This window comes from Lepidochelys olivacea (genome assembly GCF_965140295.1).
Source record: "Lepidochelys olivacea isolate rLepOli2 genome assembly, chromosome: 10".
NCBI lineage: Eukaryota > Metazoa > Chordata > Testudines > Cheloniidae > Lepidochelys > Lepidochelys olivacea.
Window position 1 is genome coordinate 7,993,198 of NC_140420.1, and position 22,268 is coordinate 8,015,465.

At 47.5% G+C, this 22,268-nt stretch overlaps 1 protein-coding gene across 5 annotated transcripts in view; it reads left to right on the plus strand.

The window, feature by feature from the left end:
* Positions 1-22,268, plus strand: part of PEMT (phosphatidylethanolamine N-methyltransferase) — a 96,451-nt gene that overhangs the window by 32,279 nt on the left and 41,904 nt on the right. For all 5 annotated transcript variants that reach the window (XM_084641285.1, XM_084641284.1, XM_084641283.1 and 2 more), the window contains one exon: positions 10,830-10,945. In XM_084641285.1, coding sequence (XP_084497411.1) covers positions 10,830-10,945 — 116 coding nt within the window. The remainder of the gene's footprint in view (positions 1-10,829; positions 10,946-22,268) is intronic.

The following is a 22,268-nucleotide window of genomic DNA, read 5'->3' on the forward strand; positions in this document are numbered from 1 at the left end:
AATTTTTCAATAGCCTTATTAGTCATGAGTTGCATTAGCAGCCCCAGTCATGGAGGAGAGTCCCATTGAGGTAGAATCATAGAATCATAGAATATCAGGGTTGGAAGGGACCCCAGAAGGTCATCTAGTCCAACCCCCTGCTCAAAGCAGGACCAATTCCCAGTTAAATCATCCCAGCCAGGGCTTTGTCAAGCCTGACCTTAAAAACCTCTAAGGAAGGAGATTCTACCACCTCCCTAGGTAATGCATTCCAGTGTTTCACCACCCTCTTAGTGAAAAAGTTTTTCCTAATATCCAATCTAAACCTCCCCCACTGCAACTTGAGACCATTACTCCTCGTTCTGTCATCTGCTACCATTGAGAACAGTCTAGAGCCATCCTCTTTGGAACCCCCTTTCAGGTAGTTGAAAGCAGCTATCAAATCCCCCCTCATTCTTCTCTTCTGCAGACTAAACAATCCCAGCTCCCTCAGCCTCTCCTCATAACTCATGTGTTCCAGTCCCCTAATCATTTTTGTTGCCCTTCGCTGGACTCTCTCCAATTTATCCACATCCTTCTTGAAGTGTGGGGCCCAAAACTGGACACAGTACTCCAGATGAGGCCTCACCAATGTCGAATAGAGGGGAACGATCACGTCCCTCGATCTGCTCGCTATGCCCCTACTTACACATCCCAAAATGCCATTGGCCTTCTTGGCAACAAGGGCACACTGCTGACTCATATCCAGCTTCTCGTCCACTGTCACCCCTAGGTCCTTTTCCGCAGAACTGCTGCCTAGCCATTCGGTCCCTAGTCTGTAGCTGTGCATTGGGTTCTTCCGTCCTAAGTGCAGGACCCTGTACTTATCCTTATTGAACCTCATCAGATTCCTTTTGGCCCAATCTTCCAATTGGTCTAGGTCCTTCTGTATCCTATCCCTCCCCTCCAGCGTATCTACCACTCCTCCCAGTTTAGTATCATCCGCAAATTTGCTGAGAGTGCAATCCACACCATCCTCCAGATCATTTATGAAGATATTGAATAAAACCGGCCCCAGGACCGACCCTTGGGGCACTCCACTTGATACCGGCTGCCAACTAGACATGGAGCCATTGATCACTACCCGTTGAGCCCGACAATCTAGCCAGCTTTCTACCCACCTTATAGTGCATTCATCCAGCCCATACTTCCTTAACTTGCTGACAAGAATACTGTGGGAGACCGTGTGAAAAGCTTTGCTAAAGTCAAGAAACAATACATCCACTGCTTTCCCTTCATCCACAGAACCAGTAATCTCATCATAAAAGGCAATTAGATTAGTCAGGCATGACCTTCCCTTGGTGAATCCATGCTGGCTAGGTAGGCCCGGTACACACACAATGAAATGACCCCAGGATCTTAGAATCTAAGGCTAATAGAAGAGACCACCGGGGCGTTCAAGGAACCTGTGAGGCCCACAAGGTAACCGTGAGATGACTGTGGTCAATGTAATAGCCAGCACTAGTGGAACACCAGCTGCCTCGCTGTCATTCAGTGTTTATGTAGGCACCGCAGCAGAGGTGAGCTCGAATAAGAGACTTGGAGGGTGATACTGTAATGGCGTTGCAGATGTTTATGGGGAGCACTGCTGTGGGTAAGGGGTAGCATGGGAGAAAGGATGCAGGCGGTGGAGGAAGCATGGGACTGCTGAATGGTAAAGACTAGCATTGTAGGTGGGGAAGGGTGGGGAGTTGATGCTCAGCAGTGCACAAGGGTCGATGGGGGCCAAGGAAGAGGTGAAGACTGGTCATTTGTGTCTGATGTGCTGGAAAAGCTGATGTCCCTTTAGAAAGTCAGAGGGACATGAACGCACTCCTTCATTCAAGGCAATCCTGCTCTCTTTTCCTCTTGCGTCTGTTCTTTCAATGGCACCGGGGGAGGCAGACGTGCACCTAAAGGGGAATGGTCTTAATCTGAAAGATTAATTCAGAAAACCAGACCCTCAAATGGATTCTTGATATCTATTCTTTTACTATACTATGGAATACTATCAAGGTGAGATGATGGCTAATTGTAACAGCAAGTCAATTACTGTTTAAGCAGCTAATTAATGTCTCCTACTCAGCACTTGGTCTGTCGAAGACTGCATGGCAATATCTCATCTGCAAAAATACCTTGATAATTCCTGTATGATCTGCACGGAGAACATATTTAAATAAACTCATTAGAGATTTCATACAGATAGCAGCTACAACTATCAGCTTGTACAAATTAATTTGCGGTTTCTGTTCTGTTCTTTTTTTTTTTTTCTTGCCTCTACTGCCCAGAGCTTCTGCTGATCACGTTCTTGCTGACAGTGGAACATGAGTCCTGATGGCAGTGTAGTAAATGCCTTCAGAACTCTTGCTGATGGATGAGAACACCCCCTGTTGTGAGGGTGCAGGTGATGGTCGTAGGTACAAACTGTGATGAATGTAGATAGAGACTTAGAAGAGCTCCTGCTGGTTGAGTCTCCAGCTGCCAAGGATGTCTAGTTGAAGCGTTGCTAATACTTTCATTCCCTCACGGCAGACAGCTGTCGCTTTGACAACACACAGAGTAGTAATGTCCAATCCTGGCTGAGCATCCATTTCATTCTCAAGTCCTTCTTCAGTTATGTGGAAGTGTGCCTGCTGGGCCTTGTCAGTAGCTGAACTGACTAGTCAGAGGGGAGGGAATTGGTGTCAGGTCAGTTAAATGATACAACTTGGGGTGATTTATTAATGCAGTCCCCAGTGACAGCCACAGCTAAATATAATCCGACCAACTGCGGACAGCTACTTACCACGGTTTGTTGCTGGGTGGTTATGGGTTATACACCCCGTCTCCAATCTTAGTCCAGCAGCCATTTGAGAAAAGCATATGCTGGTTCATTGGATCCTCTAGACTTAAGGGGAAAATGAATGATTCAAGGAAACCATCCAGCAGCAATCAGTGTTTGTTGTGATAGGACACATGCAATTCGGGGGTTCAGAACGGCCAGATGTAGGCATCCTCTAGGCCACAAAAAGCAGAAGCACAGACAGGTGGCTTGAAAGGTGATTCCTTTCCCCAGATTTGCACTGAAGTCTTGTGTTCGACTTATGAGCAAGATAACGCCAGATACTCAAGAGCTTTGTGCAGGTGATGTACAGGCGAGCAAACCGTGCATTGCTAGGGGTCTTCTGGTAGAGTTGCAAGGATTTTATTAATTTACAAGGATCAACTCAGATGCTATACTGCCCTTTACTCCCGTGAGGTGTAGGTAGCAGGGCCCAGCAGAGTGAGTCCATAAAGAGATGTTTCTGCCTTCCCCTCTAACCATATGGAAGTCAGTGTGGACTTAGTCTGCCTTGACTCTTGTGGGCTCCCTTGCCTCAGATTAAATCCATCCATGAATGGCATCTGCCAGCGGACAGCATGATTTCTGGGATTGTGCTCCCCTACAGCTCGGGGGCTTGGAGACAGGGTGGCTCTGATCTTTGGCAGATCCCCTAGGATCCATGAGATCAGCAGGGCACTCTGCTCCGCCCCAGACTTCCTCCTTTGCCTCCCTTTGGGGCTAAGCCAACTAGGAGCAGCTAGCCCTCAGTAGCTTTCATTATATTTTTAACTCAGTTGCACTGACTACAGCTTAGAAACCTAGGAGTTGCCAAACTGGATCAGAACCAAGGTCCATCTATCCCAATGTCCTGTCTCCAACAATGGCAGCACCAGATGCTTCGAAGGAAGGTGTAAGAACCCTGCAGCTGGCAGATGTGGGGTGATTTGCTCCCCTGCCCCTCTAGGTCTCATCCTGGTGTCTACTAGTTAGAGAATGGCCTGAAACATGAAGTTTAATAACCCTTCACAAGCTTTTGTTATCATGAATTATGTTAATGACACATCACGCTAATTATGCTTGTTTTACCTGCCCGTCAGCTGGATGGCCCCTCTGCCAGTGTGAAAAGAGTTCACGGTGTATCGTTTCCTAAACACTGCATCGGTAGAATTCCTTGTGCGGTGAATGAGGCAATATACGCTAGGTCTAGGGACAAATCCTCCCCCCTTCACTCTTCCTCCCCTAAACCCAGGGAAAGGGGCAGAATGAATTGGAGACCAGCTCAAGAGCACCCACAGATCCCGGCACCCCTTTCCTTACATGTGCCGTGTGTTGGAGCACACCTCTGCAAGCGGGAGACGGTGCTTGCTACACACCAAGGGCGAACACGTTAAAACACCCAGGCCATCCTGTTTGTCCCTTATGGGCATCAGGGTGGCTTGGTAGTGAAAGCACCAAACTTCGGTGTCAGGAGATCTGGGTTTATTTTCCAGCTCTGGCACGTGCTCCCTGTGCGGCTTTGGACAAGTCACTTGGGCCTCGTCTACAAGGCACCACAGTCCAGACTATGGGGATGTGAACTGTAGAGCACTGTACTGTGTTGCATTCTGGTTGCCGCATGTAAACCCTCCTGGTGTGAACTTAAAGGTAGTGTACATTGATGTAGTCCTGTTTCTACACAATGCTAATCCTTCCTTACCTCATTGCAGGGGTGAAAGTAAGTCGAGTAACTTACCGGTATGCTGGGGCCAGCTCTGGCCCCCAGAAGGGGTGGGGCCTAGGGCAGAAGGGGCGGGGCTGAGGGGGTCAGAGCCATCCCCAGCCCACCCTGTAAGGTAAGTGCCGCCCCTCCTTCTCCCTCCCCCCCCACCGGGGTAGCCGCAGCAGCCCGGAGCTCCGGGGGCTATTTAAAGGGCCCAGGGCTCCCCTGCTTCTACTGCCCCGTCCTTTAATTAGTCACCGGAGCCCTGGGGAAGCGGCGAGGCTCCAGTGGCTATTTAAAGGACCAGGGCGGCAGAGGCAGCTGGAGACTCGGCCTTTTAAATAGCCCCTGGAGCCCCCGCTACCCCAGGGCTGGGGGACTATTTAAAGGGCCTGTGGTGCTTCTACCACCCCGGTCCTTTAAATAGCCCCCGGAGCCATGGAGTAGCGGGGCTCTGGAAGCAATTTAAAGGGCCTGGGGCTCCAGCCACTGCTGGGAACCCCAGACCCTTTAAATTGCCCCTGGGGACAGGGCCGGCTTTAGGATGTTTGCCACCCCAAGCAAAAAAATTTTTGGCTGCCCCTGTTTTTTTTTTTGTGCCCCCAGCTCTGCCCCAATTTAGCCCTTCCCCAAATCCCTGGCCCCGCCTCCTCCCCCAGGCATGCAGCATTTCTGCCCCCGCCATTGCTTCCTGTGGCTCCCCCCTCCAACCCTAGCTCACCTCCGCCCCCCCTGCTCCCCTGAACACACTGCCGCTCCACTTCTCCCCCCTCCCTCTCAGGCAAGCAGGGGAGCAGGCGGAGTGGAGGGGAGCAAGGGTGGGGGGAGAGCGCAGGAAGTAACGGGGCGGGAGGGTAGACGAACTGCTCCCCGCCCCAGCTCGCCTCTGCTCCACCCCCTCCCGTGAACGTGCCGTCGCTCGGCTTCTCCCTCCCTCCCTCCCTCCCTCCCAGGTTTGCCGCGCCAGACAGAAGCGGAGTGGCGGCAGCGTGCTCAGGAGAGCGGCCGGAGGCAGAGCGGAGGCGAGCTGGGGCAGCGGGGGCACATTTCTAGGGGCGGCATGGCCGGCGCTGGAATGCTGCCCCTAGAAATGTACTGCCCCAAGCACCTGCTTGCGTTGCTGGTGCCTAGAAGCGGCCCTGCCTGGGGAAGGCGGGCTGCCCCAGTATGGGCTCTTGCCGGTACGCCGTACCGGGTGTACCGGTTTACTTTCACCTCTGCCTCATTGGTGCATTGTAAGGCTACATTCACTAATGATTGTGAGGGGCTCCGGTACTGTGGAAATGAGGGTCAGATAAGGACCTAGACGGTTGGATTAGCATAGCGATGGCAAAGATATCTCGGGCTCAGAGGCATCTGGTTTCATGCTGTACATCTGTGGTAAACCGAATATAAAAATGGAGTCCCATCAAATAGAACCAAGCCTCTATTTCAAAGCCGGAGCAAATTAAAATGTAACACATTTAAAAGTCACCTCGCTTGGATGATGGAATAAAATCCATTTCCCTGGAACAAACACTACATATTAATGAAAGGCTATTGTCAGTGCCTTAACAGAGCAATAAATAGCATTTCCAGTTGATTAAATGTTTAAGCAAATTTGAGAGCCAAAGCTGCTTTTGAAGTGGATGTCACGTTTGTAATCTGATTTTTACAGTCCTGCTCAAATTAAATGATTTAGTTGGGGATTGGTCCTGCTTTGAGCAGGGGGTTGGACTAGATGACCTCCTGAGGTCCCTTCCAACCCTGATATTCTGTGATTCTATGATTCTATGAAATAAATGCTATAAGATTTTTGCACCTATAAAAGACCAGGCAATCCAAATCAATTTCTTGTTCGCTTCAGTGGCAGCCATTTGAGCTGTGTTTTGTTTTTTTTCCCTTTACTTGTGTTTTGAGCATTTGTACAAATCGCTGGGAAAGGGCTCAAATCGAGTATGAATCATGGTTTGTGGGGAAACATTGGATCACTTGGAATATTGCCAGGATGTTCGAGTCAATGTAAAAAAGTTTAACAAGAAATGAGACCGAGTACATTGGAACCTAGAGCATGCTTTCAAGAGGCTCCTACTGCATTACTTTTATTCTGAGTGTTGGAAAATGTTACACAGATAACTTTCAGTCATCACTGGACTTATCAAGAGTGGGGGAAGCATGACCAGGTAGTGAAAGTCTTGGGCTATGTCTCCACTAGAAGCTCTGCAGTTGTGCTGCTATAGGTTAGATCGGGAGCAGTGGAAATGCCCTAAAATTGGGGGGACAGATGCCCGAACCATGCCACTGCCGTGCTGCCCCCGAGGCCCCGCCTCCACTGCACCGCCCGTTGCCTCCCAGGCCCCGCCCCCACTGCGCTGCCCCCAAGGCCCTGCCCTCACACCACCTCTTCTCCCCGAGCCCCCGCTCTCGCACAGCTCCTCTCCCCAAGGCCCTGCCCTCGTGCCACCTATTCCCCCAAGACCCCACACTCCACTCACTCCTCTTCATCCTCTCCCCGCGTCGCTTGCCCGTATGGCTGGTAAAAAGTGGGTTGGCCCTGGCCCCCTGACCTCCCCTGTTCTGGCACCCCTGGTTTAGACACATCACTGTGATGGAAGAGGTTCTTCCATCGCGGTAATAAATCCACCTCTTTGAGGGGCGGTAGCTAAATTCTTCCATTGACCTAGTGCTATCTACAGTGGGGCTTAAGTTGGCTTAAATGTGGCTCTCAGGGGTGTGAATTTTTTCTCACACCCCCATTGTGACGTAGCAAGGTCAACCTAAATTTTAGGAGACCTGGATTTAACTGTTGTCTACATCCAGACTTTTGTTGTGTGACCTTTGGGCAAGTCACAAAACCCCTTATTCAGTCTGCAAGACTTAGCTACCTCCCTCACACGGGCACTGTGATACTATAGATGTAGGGTCAGATTCTCTGCGGTTGTGACTGCAGCTAAGTAAAAGAAGGCATGGCAGCAGAGAATTTGTGTGACTATTGCACTTTGAGATCCTTCTAGCCACTCCGTACTCATGTATCGCTGAGGTATCTGGACAGCAGGAGGAGGTGCTGTAGAAGTAATAGTCATCTAGTATACCCCAAATCACTTAACATTCATTTTTGTGGTTTGTATCATTTATTATTTGGAGTGGGGTAGCACCTAGAGGCCCCCAACACACTGGGGTGGGGCCCTGTTGTGCTAGGTGCTGTGCAAACACATAGCAAGAGACAATCTCTACCTTGAAGCGTTTGAAATCTATCTGTCAGGTGTTCGTTCTCAGCTGAAATTAATTGAAAATTTATCAGAGATGCAGAGGGTTTTTTGTTTTGTTTTGTAAAGGCCAAAAGGGACCACCATGGTCTTCTAGGTAGACCTCCAAAGATTTGTATTTCAGGAGAGACTAACTGATGCACTCCACTCTGATCCAGCAGGGGCAGCCTTGCCAATCTAGGCGCCGTAGGAAGTGTGTGTGTGTGTGTGTGTGTGTGTCCTGATTTGCATTTGACCTACTCCCCGAGCGAAGTACTCTCTGGATGTGTTAAAAGCTTCCAAAATAAGCCTCAAGTCACAATCCAACTGAGTGCAGCCAGAATAATTCCCATTGAAAGCATCAGTATTAGGAAGTTTGCATAAATTACCAGCATATGGCTACATTCCCCCCCATGACTCAATCACCTGTTGTGGTCCCTTTTTTAAAAAAAATTCAAAAGGCGGTAACTCATCCGACCTGGTTTCTTCCTTTGACTGATTCAAATAGCAGGTCCCTTTTTAGCAGCAGCGTGACGCACTGAGCTTTAAATTCAATTTAAAATCAAACTATTTATACCAGCAAGCAAGAGACTATAAATCTGATTTCTCTGTCCTGAAATTACAGATCCACTAATGACTATCGTTGTATAACTAATTGAATCAACTCTTGGCATGCAAAACCGGTGCCCTGCTTATCTGAGTGTTGCATCTCTTCGCCTGGCGAAGCCTGCCTCACTCGCAAGAGGTCGCACTTTGTGCTTTTGGACCAACATTGCCTTTCAAATTCCCTGCTCTCTGCTTCTATGAACTGGTCATTTATCAAATACACTTAGAATATATACATAGATGGAGTTGCAAGACGCATGCAAGGTGGGCCATGTTCAGTCCTGGTGTAAATAGGTGAAACTTCGTTGAAATCAAAGGCACGACATTCACTTCTTAGAGGTGAATTTGGTCCTAAATATGCCACTGACATAGCTGCAGCCACTTCCCAAACATGTTACATGTTATCTGTATGTAGTGAACTTGGGCTGGTGCCAATCCTGTGTGTGGGCCTGATCCAGATTCTGTTGAAGTCACTGGAAAAAATTCCCATTGGTGATCCATTGATGAATTCCCAGATGATTGAGGAGCAATGCTCTTTAGATCATAAGATCTCTGGGGTAGAGGTTCTGCTGTTTGTTTGTCTATACAGCCTCATTGCATCTGTGCTGCCTCAGAAATCAATGGAAATTGAAAACAGTATTGCTCTACTGCGTGTTAATTCATTGTCCGGGGATACACTATGCATGTGTGGGTGCGCGTGAATGAATACAGAACCATTACTAACAAAAAACATATAATAGAATCTTAGACCTGTAGGGCTGTAAGGGTCATCTAGGGTCAAGAGGTCCTTTACTCCATCCCTGTGTGCGGAGTCAAGATTAAGGGCTGATCTATGCTGAAACCTTATATCTGCATAATTACGTCTCTCAGCACTGTGAAAAATTCACACCCCCAGAGATGTAACTATGCCAACCTAACCCCAGCTGTAGACAGTGCCAGGTCAATGGAAGAATTCTTCTGCCGACCCAGGAGGTGGATTGTGATGGGAGAATGTCTCCCGTCGCTGTAGTGTCTACACTGAAGCACTACAGCGAAGCAGCAGTCCTGCTGTATCATTTTAAGTGTAGACAGACACTAAATATGTCTAATTTATCCCTGACAAATGTTTGTCTAACCTGTTCTTAAAAGCTTCCAGTGATGGGGATTCCACAACCTCCCACGTAACGTGTTCTATTGCTTAACTATCCTTATAGTGAGAGAGTTTTTCCTAATATCTAACCTAAATCTCCCTAGCTGTAAGCTAAGCCGTTTCCTTCTTGTCTTACCCTTGGAGGACATGGAGAACACTTGATCACCATCCTCTTCACAACGATCTTTTACCTATTTGGAGACTGTTATCATGTCCCCCCTCAGCCTTCTCTGGACTAAACATGTCCAATTCTTTCAGCCTTTTCCCATAGATCATGTTTTCTAAACCTCTTCTCTTATATGTAATGGTTCTAGATAGCAATGGACAAAGATGACACAGGAGAATAGAGAAGACCCCAGTGATTAAAACTGGGAATCACTAACAGGCAAAGGCACAATGGACATGCAGAGATAAACCAGTGGGTTTATCTGAAGTGTGTATCTGTCATTTAAGGAATATATTGGTTCACAGGAGTTTGAGATAAAATGTACATCTGGCATCAGATCCCTGAACTCCGCCTCAAATTATCCTGCAGAGGATCAGCCTGGGGGAGCGATACCTCGGCAGGGTTGGGGCCCAATCCAAAGCCTTTGATATCAGAGGAAAAATTCCCATTGACTTTAGTGGGCTTTAGAGCAGGGTCTTAGTGAGGTGCCAGAACTGGGAGGGGAAACTGTACAAGCTGAATTTCCCCCTCTTGGCCACTTGTGTTTGCCTTTGCACAGCCCAAGCCCAGACGTACAAGCTCATTTAGTGTGACCTAACTCAGTCGCTCAGCATCACTTCTCTCCTCTAGTGACAAGGGTTTTAGCTTGTGAGGCCTGGAGTTTGTATTTTTGAATGGCTTCAAAAGCCAAAATAAAGTATGGGAGCAGGCAAGGAATTGCCATAAATTGGGCCATGGCTTATCTGATCCAGGGCAATAGAATTGGGAAAGTATGGAAGGATTGGCATGAACAAGGAGAATAAATTGAGCGGTAGAAAAAGAAAATACCACCTTAATATTTCCCCCTCTCTACACAGTAGCAACAGTCCTGGCTAGTGTGTTTTAGACTCTCCAGGCTTCCCTATGAACAAGTCATTGAGGTTCTAACCTGATGGAAAAATGTATGCACTACTGGGGTTTAAGGGAGGCTCCCAAGAGGGTTACAGAATTTAGAAAGGGGTGTTCTCTAATGTGTTCTTTTTAAGCCAAGTCAGTTCAATATCTTCTGCTCCTTTCTAATCAATTATTAAATGATCATTCGGCTCCTGGTACTTTTTAGTTCTTATAAAAGCCTGTGTCTAGTACGGGGGTAGCATTGTCAGCACTAAAATAAAAGCAACATGTGTCTCACTGCCTCAAACACCCTTTGTTTTTTGTCCGTTTAGGTAGCAAGATGGGAACACAAAACCCGAGTTCTCAGTAGAGTCTGTGGCTCTCCATATACTGCATGTTACTGCCTGGGCGCTGTCATCCTGCTGCTTAACTTTATACGGAGCCATTGGTAAGGACCCTATTCTATCACTTCAAGTTAAAGCAGGGATCAGGGATAGTGACTATGGAAACTGGGCTGGCAATATCATGCCCCACTTCTCTTTGAAAAGCCATCTTCCTATTATGCCAAACCAGCCAAATTTTGGAGCCAAACCCAGACCCCCGCCCTTTTTTTTCCCCCCCGCAACTAAGGAAAAAATAAAATCAAAGAAGGAAACAAAAATATTTCTATTTCCAAGGCAGGAAGGGTGGGGAGTAAACAGGAAAATCAGAAATATTTCACGGTGGCCTCGTTTAACTGTATTAGTCACTGAGGTTCAAACTTTCTTGCTTTGTATCCCTGTTCTACAGAGAAAAAGGGTGGCTCAGTAGTTTGGGTGCAAACCTGGGATCTGGGCCTTTGGATCTCAGTTCCCCATTTGTACACGTGGGCCAATAGTCCTGCCCTGCCTCCCAGAGGGCATGTGAGGGTAAATACTTTGAAGATTGTATTCAGATACTACGATAAGGGGACCCTAACCCTATACAAATGTAAGATCAATAGATTTCTTATGTCTTTCCACTGACCTGATCATGACTGATAACTAGCAGATTTTTTTAAAAAGATCATTATACAATTCCTTGTAAGTTTTATTTTTTGTATTACTATTTCATGAACTGGATGCTGGCCAAAGGTGCTGGACTGTTGGTGTTTGGAGAGTAAAGTCTTGCAGGGGCAGAACAGGTGTGGCATAGCCATTGCCTGGACAAGGTTTTCCCATGCTGCCCTGGCAAGACCTTCATTCTCCCTGCTCCAGACAAACGTGGGTCTTTCTGTGGAGACTCTCAACAAAGGTGCTTCTGGCTCTGTGATCTGGATGCCTGTCGACTAGGCGCTGCTGGCTGAGATCGCCAACTTATTTCACATGAGTCACCACATATAGCCCTTAGGTTGTATCAGCTTTGGGGGACCAGCAGCCTGGGCTAGATTTGAAATGGCAGAATTGGGGATATGACACCAGCTGGGTCCTGGTCCCCAGAGTGTGCGTGTGTGGGGAGGAGTTTCTCCCCTGCACAGTGTTGGGTCCAAGGGGATGTTGCGGGGAGAGGTGGCCCAATTTTATCTCCTCCCCTCCCAGTGGAGCTGCATAAAAAGGCAATGCAATGGAAAATTGAGCCCACAAAGTTTACATCACGGTCTTAGTGGCACTGTGTGTATTTAAATCTGAAGTTGCTTCTTATAGTACATCTGCTACTGCAGCTGACTGAACAGACCCAGATACATGGAGTATGTGCTGGTGCAATGCTTCCTTTCCTACTAGGATTGTTGAGGCATTTTTAGCTCCCTCTATTACTCAGCTGCCTCCAATTAAAAGATTTCATAATCTAATCACATGGAATCTGAATGCTGAAATATTTCAACAAACGTGCCTATGATTGAAATGCTTAACTGGAGAAACATAAGGATTTTGTGAGAGCTTAGATGCCTAATGGGAAACAATAACCCACCCATGCTAGACCAAAAGGAATAATTTCATACCGTGTTAGATGATGATAATTTGGGAGGTGTGTCCATGGACCAGGCATTTAGCAATATGGAGCTTTTTGCCTTTCGCTCACTGGTTGGAATAGAGCCCAAGTTACGAACAAGTGCTTACGTGAAGTGGTGTTGAGACGGAGCAGTGGATTGAGTGGCAGGAGAGCTGTGCGCTTTCCCAAACCTTGCCACTGACACGCTATTTCATCCTTGACAGGTTGCTTAACTTCTCAATGTATCCGTCTGTTTTTTTTAAAAAAAGAAACCCAATCCCCAAAATAAAACACCGGCTCTCTGGGGCGGGGGCTTCCTTGATGTTCGAAAAACACATGGTGCACTTTGCATGCTTCAGCGGTGTAAAGAATAATTCACCCTTGGGTCCTTGGCAAGTTATGCACAGAGCCGTCCCTGGGGTATGGCGAATCTGGGCGACCGCCCCAGGCCCCACACTTGGGAGGGGGCTGCGCTTTGAAAAAATCATGAGGAAGTGGGTGGGGAGGTGAGGTGGGAGGGGAGTGAAAGGGTGGGCGGGGCAGGTGAGGAAGAGCCCCCCCTACCAGAACCTCCCCCCAGCACCTCCTGCCCTCTGGTGGGCCCTGCCGATCAGCGCCTCCCTCTCAGCGCCTACCACCTGCTGCAGATCAAATATTTCGCGGCATCAGAAGGCAGTGCCGGGGAGGGGAGAGGAACGGGGGCACAGCCTGCTTTGGGGAGGGGAAGGAACTGGGCAGGGGTAGGAAGAAGCGGGAAGAAGCAGGGCAGGGAGGGGCCTTGGGGGAAGGGGTGGAGTGGGGGGGAGCCCCCTGGCAGATTAAAAACTCTGCACCTATGTCCCGGGCCCTGCCACTGCCTAGGGACACCGCTGGGTATGCAGCACCTTTCATCCAACTGCAGAGCGTTAAGTGAGTTGATGGCCTCTCTCTCAGTGGACAAGAGACCTTGTGGCAAAGATCCCTGGTACAACGGACATTAAGGCTGGGACGTTTGAAGGAACCTATGGGAGTGAAGTGCCCAAATCCCACTGCCGCTTAAGCCTTTGAAAACCTCCCCTCAGCTATTTTAAGTACTTATGTGGTCTCTGTTACCAAAGTATTTGAGTACTTTACAACACCCCTGTGAGGTAGGGTGGTGCTGTTATCCCCCTTTTAGCACTGGAACCCGGGTCTGAGACGCCTAGGGCAGCTGATGTTCCCATGTTGCCACCAGGAGGCCGTGTAGAGCCACATCCAAGGAACATCATGGAGATTGAGCGCTGCAGGAAGTACCACCCAAAGGGGCCAGAGCAACAACAGTCTGCTGCCCTCTGAGGGTATGTCTACGCTACAGTTAAACACCCGCGGCTGGCCCGTGTCGGCTGACTCGGGCTTGGGCTATGGGGCAGTGTAGATGTTCAGGCTTGGGCTGAAGTCTGGGCTCTGGGACCTTCACCCCTTATGGGGTCCCAGAGCCTGGGAACCAGCCTGAGTCGGAATGTCTACCGTGCAGTTAAACAGCCCCTTTGCCTGAGCCCCATGAGCTTGAGTCGGCTGACGTGGGCCAGTTGCAGGTGTTTAATTGCAGTGTGACCCAAGGTTACTATTTAACCCTGGAGGGTTCCCCAGGAAGTTGTCTGGGCAACCACGCAGACATTCTGACTTGCTGCAGCTCTCGACCTTGCGTTGTCTTTGCTTTCTGATTTGCTGTCTCTGACCCTGACTTTTGCCTCCTCACTTCAGCCTGATAAATAGTCCTGATCTCTGGTCTCTGACCCTGGTCTTTTGATCCTGGTGTTAGCGGTTACTATGATCCCTGTTACCTACTGCCTCATGGCCATTCTTGATTCGGTGACATCAGCCTAGCAGTGACCACTAGGCCAGACTGCCTATGCCTCAGTCCTATACACCCATTTTACTGATGGGAAACTGAGGCACAGTGAGACTAAGCAAATTGCCCAAGGGCACAGCAGGGAACTGAACCCATGTCTCCAAATCTGCAGCTAGCCCTTTAACCATTGGGTCATCCTTCCTCTCTGGTAATGGCACCTGAAAAATCAAAGAGTGGCATGGGGAATGAGAGACCCTCTCGCTCTGAGAGATGATCCCTCTAAGTTAGGACTGAGGTGCACTGGAAAGGCAGGATGATTAGGGAAGCTCACACTGTTGTGGTCTGTCTTGTCCCTGTTGCATGTCTAGAGGATATCCATCTAGCTCTAGCATCTTTCACCAATGGGTTGGGGTGCGTATATGGAGGGTAAGTTTTGAATTCTGTATTGAAAACAAACAGGGGAAAGCAGAATCGCTTTGTGTTTAGTTACTAGAATCAAATGATCTCTGTTAGCAGCCTTTAAGCATCATGTTTTCTTGTTCTGCTCTCTCTTAAGGTTATTTACCCTAACTGACTAACTGTACAGCTGCTGCTGTAGGCATTTTTTTTAATCTTCAGGACCAGAAGAAACAAATCTGTGCATACTCATTAAAAGTTAGAGTATTTCCTGTGTAGAAGAGCAGGGATTACCTGTGCATTTAGCAAGCAGGCTGTTTAAACTCTTATCTGAGATCTGCCTTGATAATACCTATGTTAGCTAATGATATAGAATAGATGAGACACTGTACATTATGGTAATATATCCTTAAATGTTAGTTCAGTGAAGGTAACACACAGATTCTTACAGACTTCCCCCTTGCCACATTTTGTCTAGGAGTTGATAGGCTAGAGTCACTCTAGCTGCACTGCAATAATTAAAGATGGGTCTGAACTAAATTCCCAGATCCAATTATGCCAGGGTCAGAGCTAATGGATTGTTAGTACTTCAGATAATTTCCATGGCATAAAAATATGAGTGGAATTCGTATATGGATTTGACAGATTTTGCTTCTTAGAAATGACACTGCCCGCTGCCCCCCACTCTCCTGTATTCCTCAAGGCCACCGCATGTTGCTGAAACTCATGTAGGGAAGCTTGTAGTTAGTTTAGACCATAATTGAATTTAAGGCAATAAAAAGGGTCTTGTGTGTAGTCAGCTTATGTATTCCGGAGAGAAGTCTGTTTGGATTTCACAGGGGAATGGTCTCACCAACCAGTTTCACAGCTGAGCTGGTTGCTGGCTTCCTGGGATACAGTACAAAGCCTTCTATCTGGTTTTTGACACATACAACAGCCAGTTCACAGGTGGAGTACTCCACATTTTCAGAGGCTGTGCCAGCTACTACTAAACTAGTTGGCATGGCTTGACCATTGGCATACACAGCCCTGGTAGAGCTCCCTTTGTGGACACTCCCCAGGCTGTTGTTCGGGTCCCCTATGCTAGAACAGCATGGTCCTAACCTTCCCTTAGACTGCAGCACTGTTTTTCCCCTGGCTTCTCTGGCACAGGCTTTCTGTCTGTTACCCCTTCAAGGAAATTGGGTTCCACAGCCCAGCTGCTCTAGGCCCCCCGGTAGGCCCATTGAGAGAAATTTGAGGCCATAGTACCTCATGTTCACAGGGCCTCCCCTCCCATTTCACTGTATTTACACAGACATTACAGACCTGGTTGGGAGCCTGAACTCGGGGGTTTTAACCACTGCCTTTAGTTGGTACCAGAGTAGGTTCAAAAGGTGCTCTAGTCCAAACATATGCCTCTGCCAGGTAATCTTGAATGGAGAGAGCTATGGTGTCAGAATGGTGGTGATACGTGTGGATGAGTTTTGTTAAGAGCCATCACCTCTCCAAAATGAGCCTGCTTTCAGTATTGCAAGGCCCCTAGTGTAAATGCTGACCTTTGTTTGTTTGCTCAAGATTTGATAAGTTATGATGGCTTTCAATCCTCATTTCTGGCCCCTGCACTTGCATAAAGACATCAGCAGGCTCAAAAGACTACAGAGCACAGATGGCAAAAGAGCAACCAACATGTAACGTGAAAACCATAAGCAGTGCCCCGTTGCCTAATGGAGATGCTGTAATCTCAACGGCTGATTATGTCAGGAAAGTGAGTGCAAAACACTGTCTTGCTGTTCCATTCTCTGTTCCTTTCTTTTCTTTTTCTGAGTCATGTCTGCTTCAGTGTGGCAGAGCCAATCTAACTAGTAAAGAGCAAGCTGTGCTTCATACATTAAATAAGTTACTGGGCAGGTTCCTAGTCCAGAATCTTTGGGGATGCACGGTGGTTAGTGAAGCAAAAAAGAGAACATCTTGTGGTTTGGTTTTTTTTGGTGGTTGTTTCAGATGCCAGCTTGAGACTGTAATGCTGGCCATTTAAAAAACAAATCCATTGAATGTCTTATGTGGGCAAGTGGTATCTGTGAGCAAGAATGAACTGTGGACTCCACCAGGTGTTTAATTTTTTCAATAGCTGCGTTTTTTTATTTTAACTGCAGTTGCAAAAGACTCTCTCAAAGTCATGGGGAGGGAACAGAGCATCCCTGGAGAAAGCACAAGAGGTTAAAATAAAGTTTTGCAGCGTGTTAGCTTTTCCTCCAGTCGTGGAAATAAATCTTGCTGCACTGGACAGAGAGGACAGTGAAAAGCAACGACAGCCTTGTGTGTCTTCAGTGTAGTTGGAAATGAATATCTTGGGTCTAACTATATTTTGCACCTTAGACAGTAGGTGCTTCCTATTTGGAACCTTCTTTATCAAACTCAGCTCATTTCTTGGAAATGGCTCCAGAATGGCCTTTGACCAAGGGAACTGTTTAGCAAACTGCGTAAGAGAATTAATTGCTTTTGTGCAATTGTTACTGCTGTTAAATTAAAATTCTCCGTGATCAAAGTTCTTTGTTCTCGCAGGGCCTCTCTCACCTGTAAAAACCTTTTCTGATCTTCTGTTTGGCCGCCCCAGAGGTTTGCGACATTTATCCTAAGAGTGCCTGACTTGACGAGCCTTTATTCTCCCCTTAATTTATGTCCAAAATGACTCTCCAATGCATTAGCCTAATTGTTGGTATCTTTCCCCTGTGTGGACTCAATACAGTCTCCCTCCAGTGCTGTCACCTGATCCCTCTAGTTTCTCTTTTTGCTGTGCTTTCTGAATATGTATACTAAAGTCCCAGTTACTTTCCTCTCTCTCTTGGTTTCTATGTCTTGCCCCCTCACCATGGTATCTGAACACCTCCCAAAGTTATGAAGTGAACATTCACACCTAAAGAGAGAGACTTCTTCGGCTATCAGAGGCTGGATTTTGGTTGTTTTTGGTATGATTTTATTTTTAGATGGAGTGTTATGGTGTGTGGGCTGGGCAAAGTAAGTGGGGTTTACATTTTGCTCTGCTGGCACTAAGGTTCCTGGCCATCCTGGTGTCTTCTGGGAAGGAGTTCCAGATCTATGAGCCAATCGCTGAGCTCTGTCTCCTGCACGCTGAAGTTTCTCTCCTAAACTTGACAATTCCAGGAGAATGACGCCATCCCAATGGGATCTTGCCAACCCCTGCCATGTCTTTCAGGCAGGACAGCGGGATTGCATAACTGACCATCTCAAATGCTGCTGAGAGGTCTGGCAATGAGCATTGGATGCCCGTGGCCAGAGGAGAAATCCCGGGCCAGCTCAGCTCCATGCCCTGGGCTGATCAGGAGAAGTCCAGGATATTGGCCGTGTCCAGATGGAGCTGGAGGTGAGCCTTGGTGAGCTGCCCAATTAGCTCGCTCAGGAATAGGAGGGTAGACACTAGGAGAGGATGGTTGCAGTGGGTGATAGCTTCTTAAGCACGGGTTGGATTGTAAGGGGGATGGTATATCTTCCTCCTCAAAGGGGACACTGACAGTCTCGGCAGGCAGGTGCCCCAGCTGCTCTCTGCTCTCTCATTGCCCAAGAAGGGCATAGAAGGGAGGCCTCTCTTTTCCTGAGCTGCTTTTAGGACTTCCTGTTGTGAGTGGGCTGAATTCAAAGAGATGTGTTATTGGGCCGACGTCTCATACGCGGTTCCTGCTTTCCTGAGATGCCGTCTCCAATGCAGGTGATTTTCTCTGAAAAGTCGGATGATAATTTGTCATCGCTGGAAGTGCTGATGATTCATGATCCACACTGGGTGTGAATGAATAACCTGGGGGTGAATCAGATGATCTAACATAGGGCCCTGTGGTATCATTTAAATGGACACTGTCAACTTGAATTTCTTTTAAATGGGCTACTTTTTGAAAATGCATGTCCCTTTTAAAGAGTGTTGGGCAGGAGTATTTAAAATTCCTCTTACAAACACATTTGATAAGGCTTTCTCTCCTCCCCTGCTGCCGTTGCTGGTAAAATACAGCCTTGCAGGGTTTGGGGGAACCGTATCCATGAGCACTGCATGTACCTCCTAGAGCAGGACATGAGAGAGTGATGTCTGCCACAGTTCAGGGTATCTGCACCTGTATTCCCTCTTCGTGGTCCCTCAAAGGCACCCACTTAAGGTTTCTATCTCCCAGCCATAGGCGCCGACTCCGTGTCAGAGAAAAATTAGCAGGTGCTTAGCACCCACTGGCAGCCAAGCTCCCCTCACCAGCGCCTCCCATCCGCTGGCAGCCCGCGCCGATCAACTCCTCCCCCTCCCTCCCCGCGCCTCCTGCATGCTGTGGAACAGCTGTTCAGTGGCGTGCAGGAGGTGCTGGGAGGGAGGGGGAGGAGCAGGGATAGAGTGAGCTCAGGGGAGGAGTGGGAAGAGGCAGGGCGGGGGTGGGGCCTTGGGGGAAGGAGTGGAGTGGAGGTGGGATCTGGGGTTGAGTGGGGGTTGAGTCCCGTCCCATCCCCCTCCCCGGGGAAAATTTAGAATTTGCTTCCAGCCATCACCTCTCTTGGGTGGAGACTCTCATCTCTCTCCTTTCTGACTGTGGGGGTTTAAGGCTGCCTGGCTCCCTGGATTACACTGCGGGATTCCCAGCAAACCAGACTACCTAACAACCAGCGTCTGGGCTTTGCTTTCTCTCTGAGCGCTATGAACAGTGTATCGCCAGCAGTTACAAGTTACCCCACAGCCCATTCTAAGCCAGCATCTTTGTTCTTAAGGTAAAAGCATCACAGAGAAAACATTATTATTATTTTTTTTTTAAGTTCCTAGATGCATGGTACATGCTTACCAGAGGTGTCTTATGGAACTTGAGGAAGCCAGAATTTTTCCAATCCTTTGGCATGGGTTGGGACAACTCTTTAACTGGAGGTCCTGTCCATTGGCTGGATCAGGAAAAAGGCCCTGAGTCGATTTAAATACAGTCCTTTTATGCTGAAAGCCCTCTCTTTGGCCGCTGGTCTCCAGAAAGCCCAGTTTGAACCAGCCTATGCAAGTCTTCCGAGGGTGGGGTACCTCTCGGGAGACATTTACAACCTGCGTGATTCACCTTAATCACCCCCCACTGTTTTGAGTTCCTGGAGGAGCTAAACGCAACCCTTTTCCCCGCTGTCGCTGTGTACAATCCCTGGCCTACAGTGATACATAAGCCATTCATAACCTTAATACAGTATCTTTGGGGAATATATTGCATGCGGGTTGCAATATCTGTCCCAAATTTGTTGTGCTAGGGCATGAGATAGGAAGTGCACCTGACCATCAGCAAAACAGAGAAGCTGTCCATATACACAGTGCTGTCAAACAAGGGGAGCAAACCTAACGAAAAGATTTCTGAGTAGCAGCCATGTTAGTCTGTATCCGCAAAAAGAACAGGAGTACTTGTGGCACCTTAGAGACTAACAAATTTATTAGAGCATAAGCTTTCGTGGGCTACAGCCCACTTCATCAGATGAATAGAATGGAACATATAGTAAGAAGATATATATATATATAGACACACATACATACAGATAAGTTGGAAGTTACCATACAAACTGTGAGAGACTAATTAGTTAATTGTAGTGATAATCAAGATGGCCCATTTAGACCGTGGACAAGAAGGTGTGAGGATACTTGCTTAAGGAAATAGATTCAATCTGTGTAATGACCCAGCCACTCCCAGTCTCTATTCAAACCCAAGTTAATGGTATCTAGTTTGCATATTAATTCAAGCTCAGCAGTTTCTCGTTGGAGTCTGTTTTTGAAGCTTTTCTGTTGCAGAATTGCTACCCTTAAATCTTTGACTGAGTGGCCAGAGAGGCTGAAGTGTTCTCCTACCGGTTTTTGAATGTTATGATTCCTGATATCAGATTTGTGTCCATTTATTCTTTTGCGTAGAGACTGTCCGGTTTAGCCAATGTACATGGCAGAGGGGCATTGCTGGCATATGAAGGCACATATCACATTGGTAGATGTGCAGTTGAATGAGCCCCTGATGGCGTGGCTTGATTATCACTAGAAAAGTTTTTTTTTTCTCCTGCTGATAATAGCTCATCTTAACTAATTAGCCTCTCACAGTTCGTATGGTAACTTCCAACTTATCTGTATGCGTGTGTGTATGTAATATATATATCTATATCTATATATCTTACTATATGTTCCATTCTATGCATCCGATGAAGTGAGCTGTAGCTCACGAAAGCTTATGCTCAAATAAATTTGTGAGTCTCTAAGGAGCCACAAGTCCTCCTGTTCTTTTTCTAACGAAAAGAGATGCCGCCTTCTTTTTTTTTTTTTTTTTTTTTTTTTTTTTGAGGGTTCCTTGTAGATATGAATGGGATTGTGGGCTGTGATTGTCAACATACTGACCTAAATGACATGCAGGCAGGTGCAGTTAGAAAGGTTAAGTGGTTATCAGGGAGAAGAAGCTGTGAAGAAAATGATGGGGAAAAGGAGTTGTTGATGGTAAAGGCAGGAAGAAACCATCTGCTATTCGCAAAAAGAAAAGGAGTACTTGTGGCACCTTAGAGACTAACCAATTTATCTGAGCATAAGCTTTCGTGAGCTACAGCTCACTTCATCGGATGCATACTGTGGAAACTGCAGAAGACATTATATACACAGAGACCATGAAACAATACCTCCTCCATGGTCTCTGTGTATATAATGTCTTCTGCAGTTTCCACTGAATGCATCCAATGAAGTGAGCTGTAGCTCACGAAAGCTTATGCTCAGATAAATTGGTTAGTCTCTAAGGTGCCACAAGTACTCCTTTTCTTTTTGCGAATACAGACTAACACGGCTGTTACTCTGACATCTGCTATTGTGACGCTGCTGGTTGCAGCATTCGCTGCTAGTGAATTATTGGATCTTCTACCACAATCAGTCCCCGTTGACTGAGGGGTGCGCTCGCTGCCAGTCTAATTATTCCTCTGTAGTAGGACTGCTCTGTGAATAGCAGACTCACTGCCAGCATCATTACAGCCGCTTCCATATTTGCTGCACCTGAAATCTCTGCCAGGGAAGAGATGCTTGCATAAGTCTCACTGTGATCTCCGTAAATAACCTCCCACCTCTACCTCGACTTTCCAGTTATTAAAAAACTTGCTCAGTCGTGCAGAGACATCCTCTGGCGATGCTCTCTGCCTTCCTATTTCCAGGTCTTTCATGACCATTATTAGCTCTCTGTTTTGAGAGGGTGGCTAAAATTTGTGGGGCGGATAGCAGGGAGCGGTCATTCTCACAGCAGCAACCCAACCTTCTTGACCAGGCCCTGGAGATCTTCCGAAGGAAGGTGCTTGCACAGGGCTATTACTGCAGCTCCACGGGGTCAGGCCTGAAGCCAGCGTGGGAGATTCAACTAATGCAGATTTCAGTGCCCAGTTAGCTGGTGGAGATTCACACACCCGGAGCATCAGGTTGCAGTTCTGCTCTGGAGACTGTACAGGCTTCCAGATCGTTTCTGAGTGCAGTTCAAGGTGCTGGCCTGATCAACCAGGAGTGCTGAGCCCTTTTGAAAAATCAGCTCACTGATTTCACTAGCCTAAATATGGATTTAGGAGCCTAGCTTCAGGCTTCTATTCTTGACAATCTTGTTGTTTGTTCCCTCTGTACCTGGTTGGATTC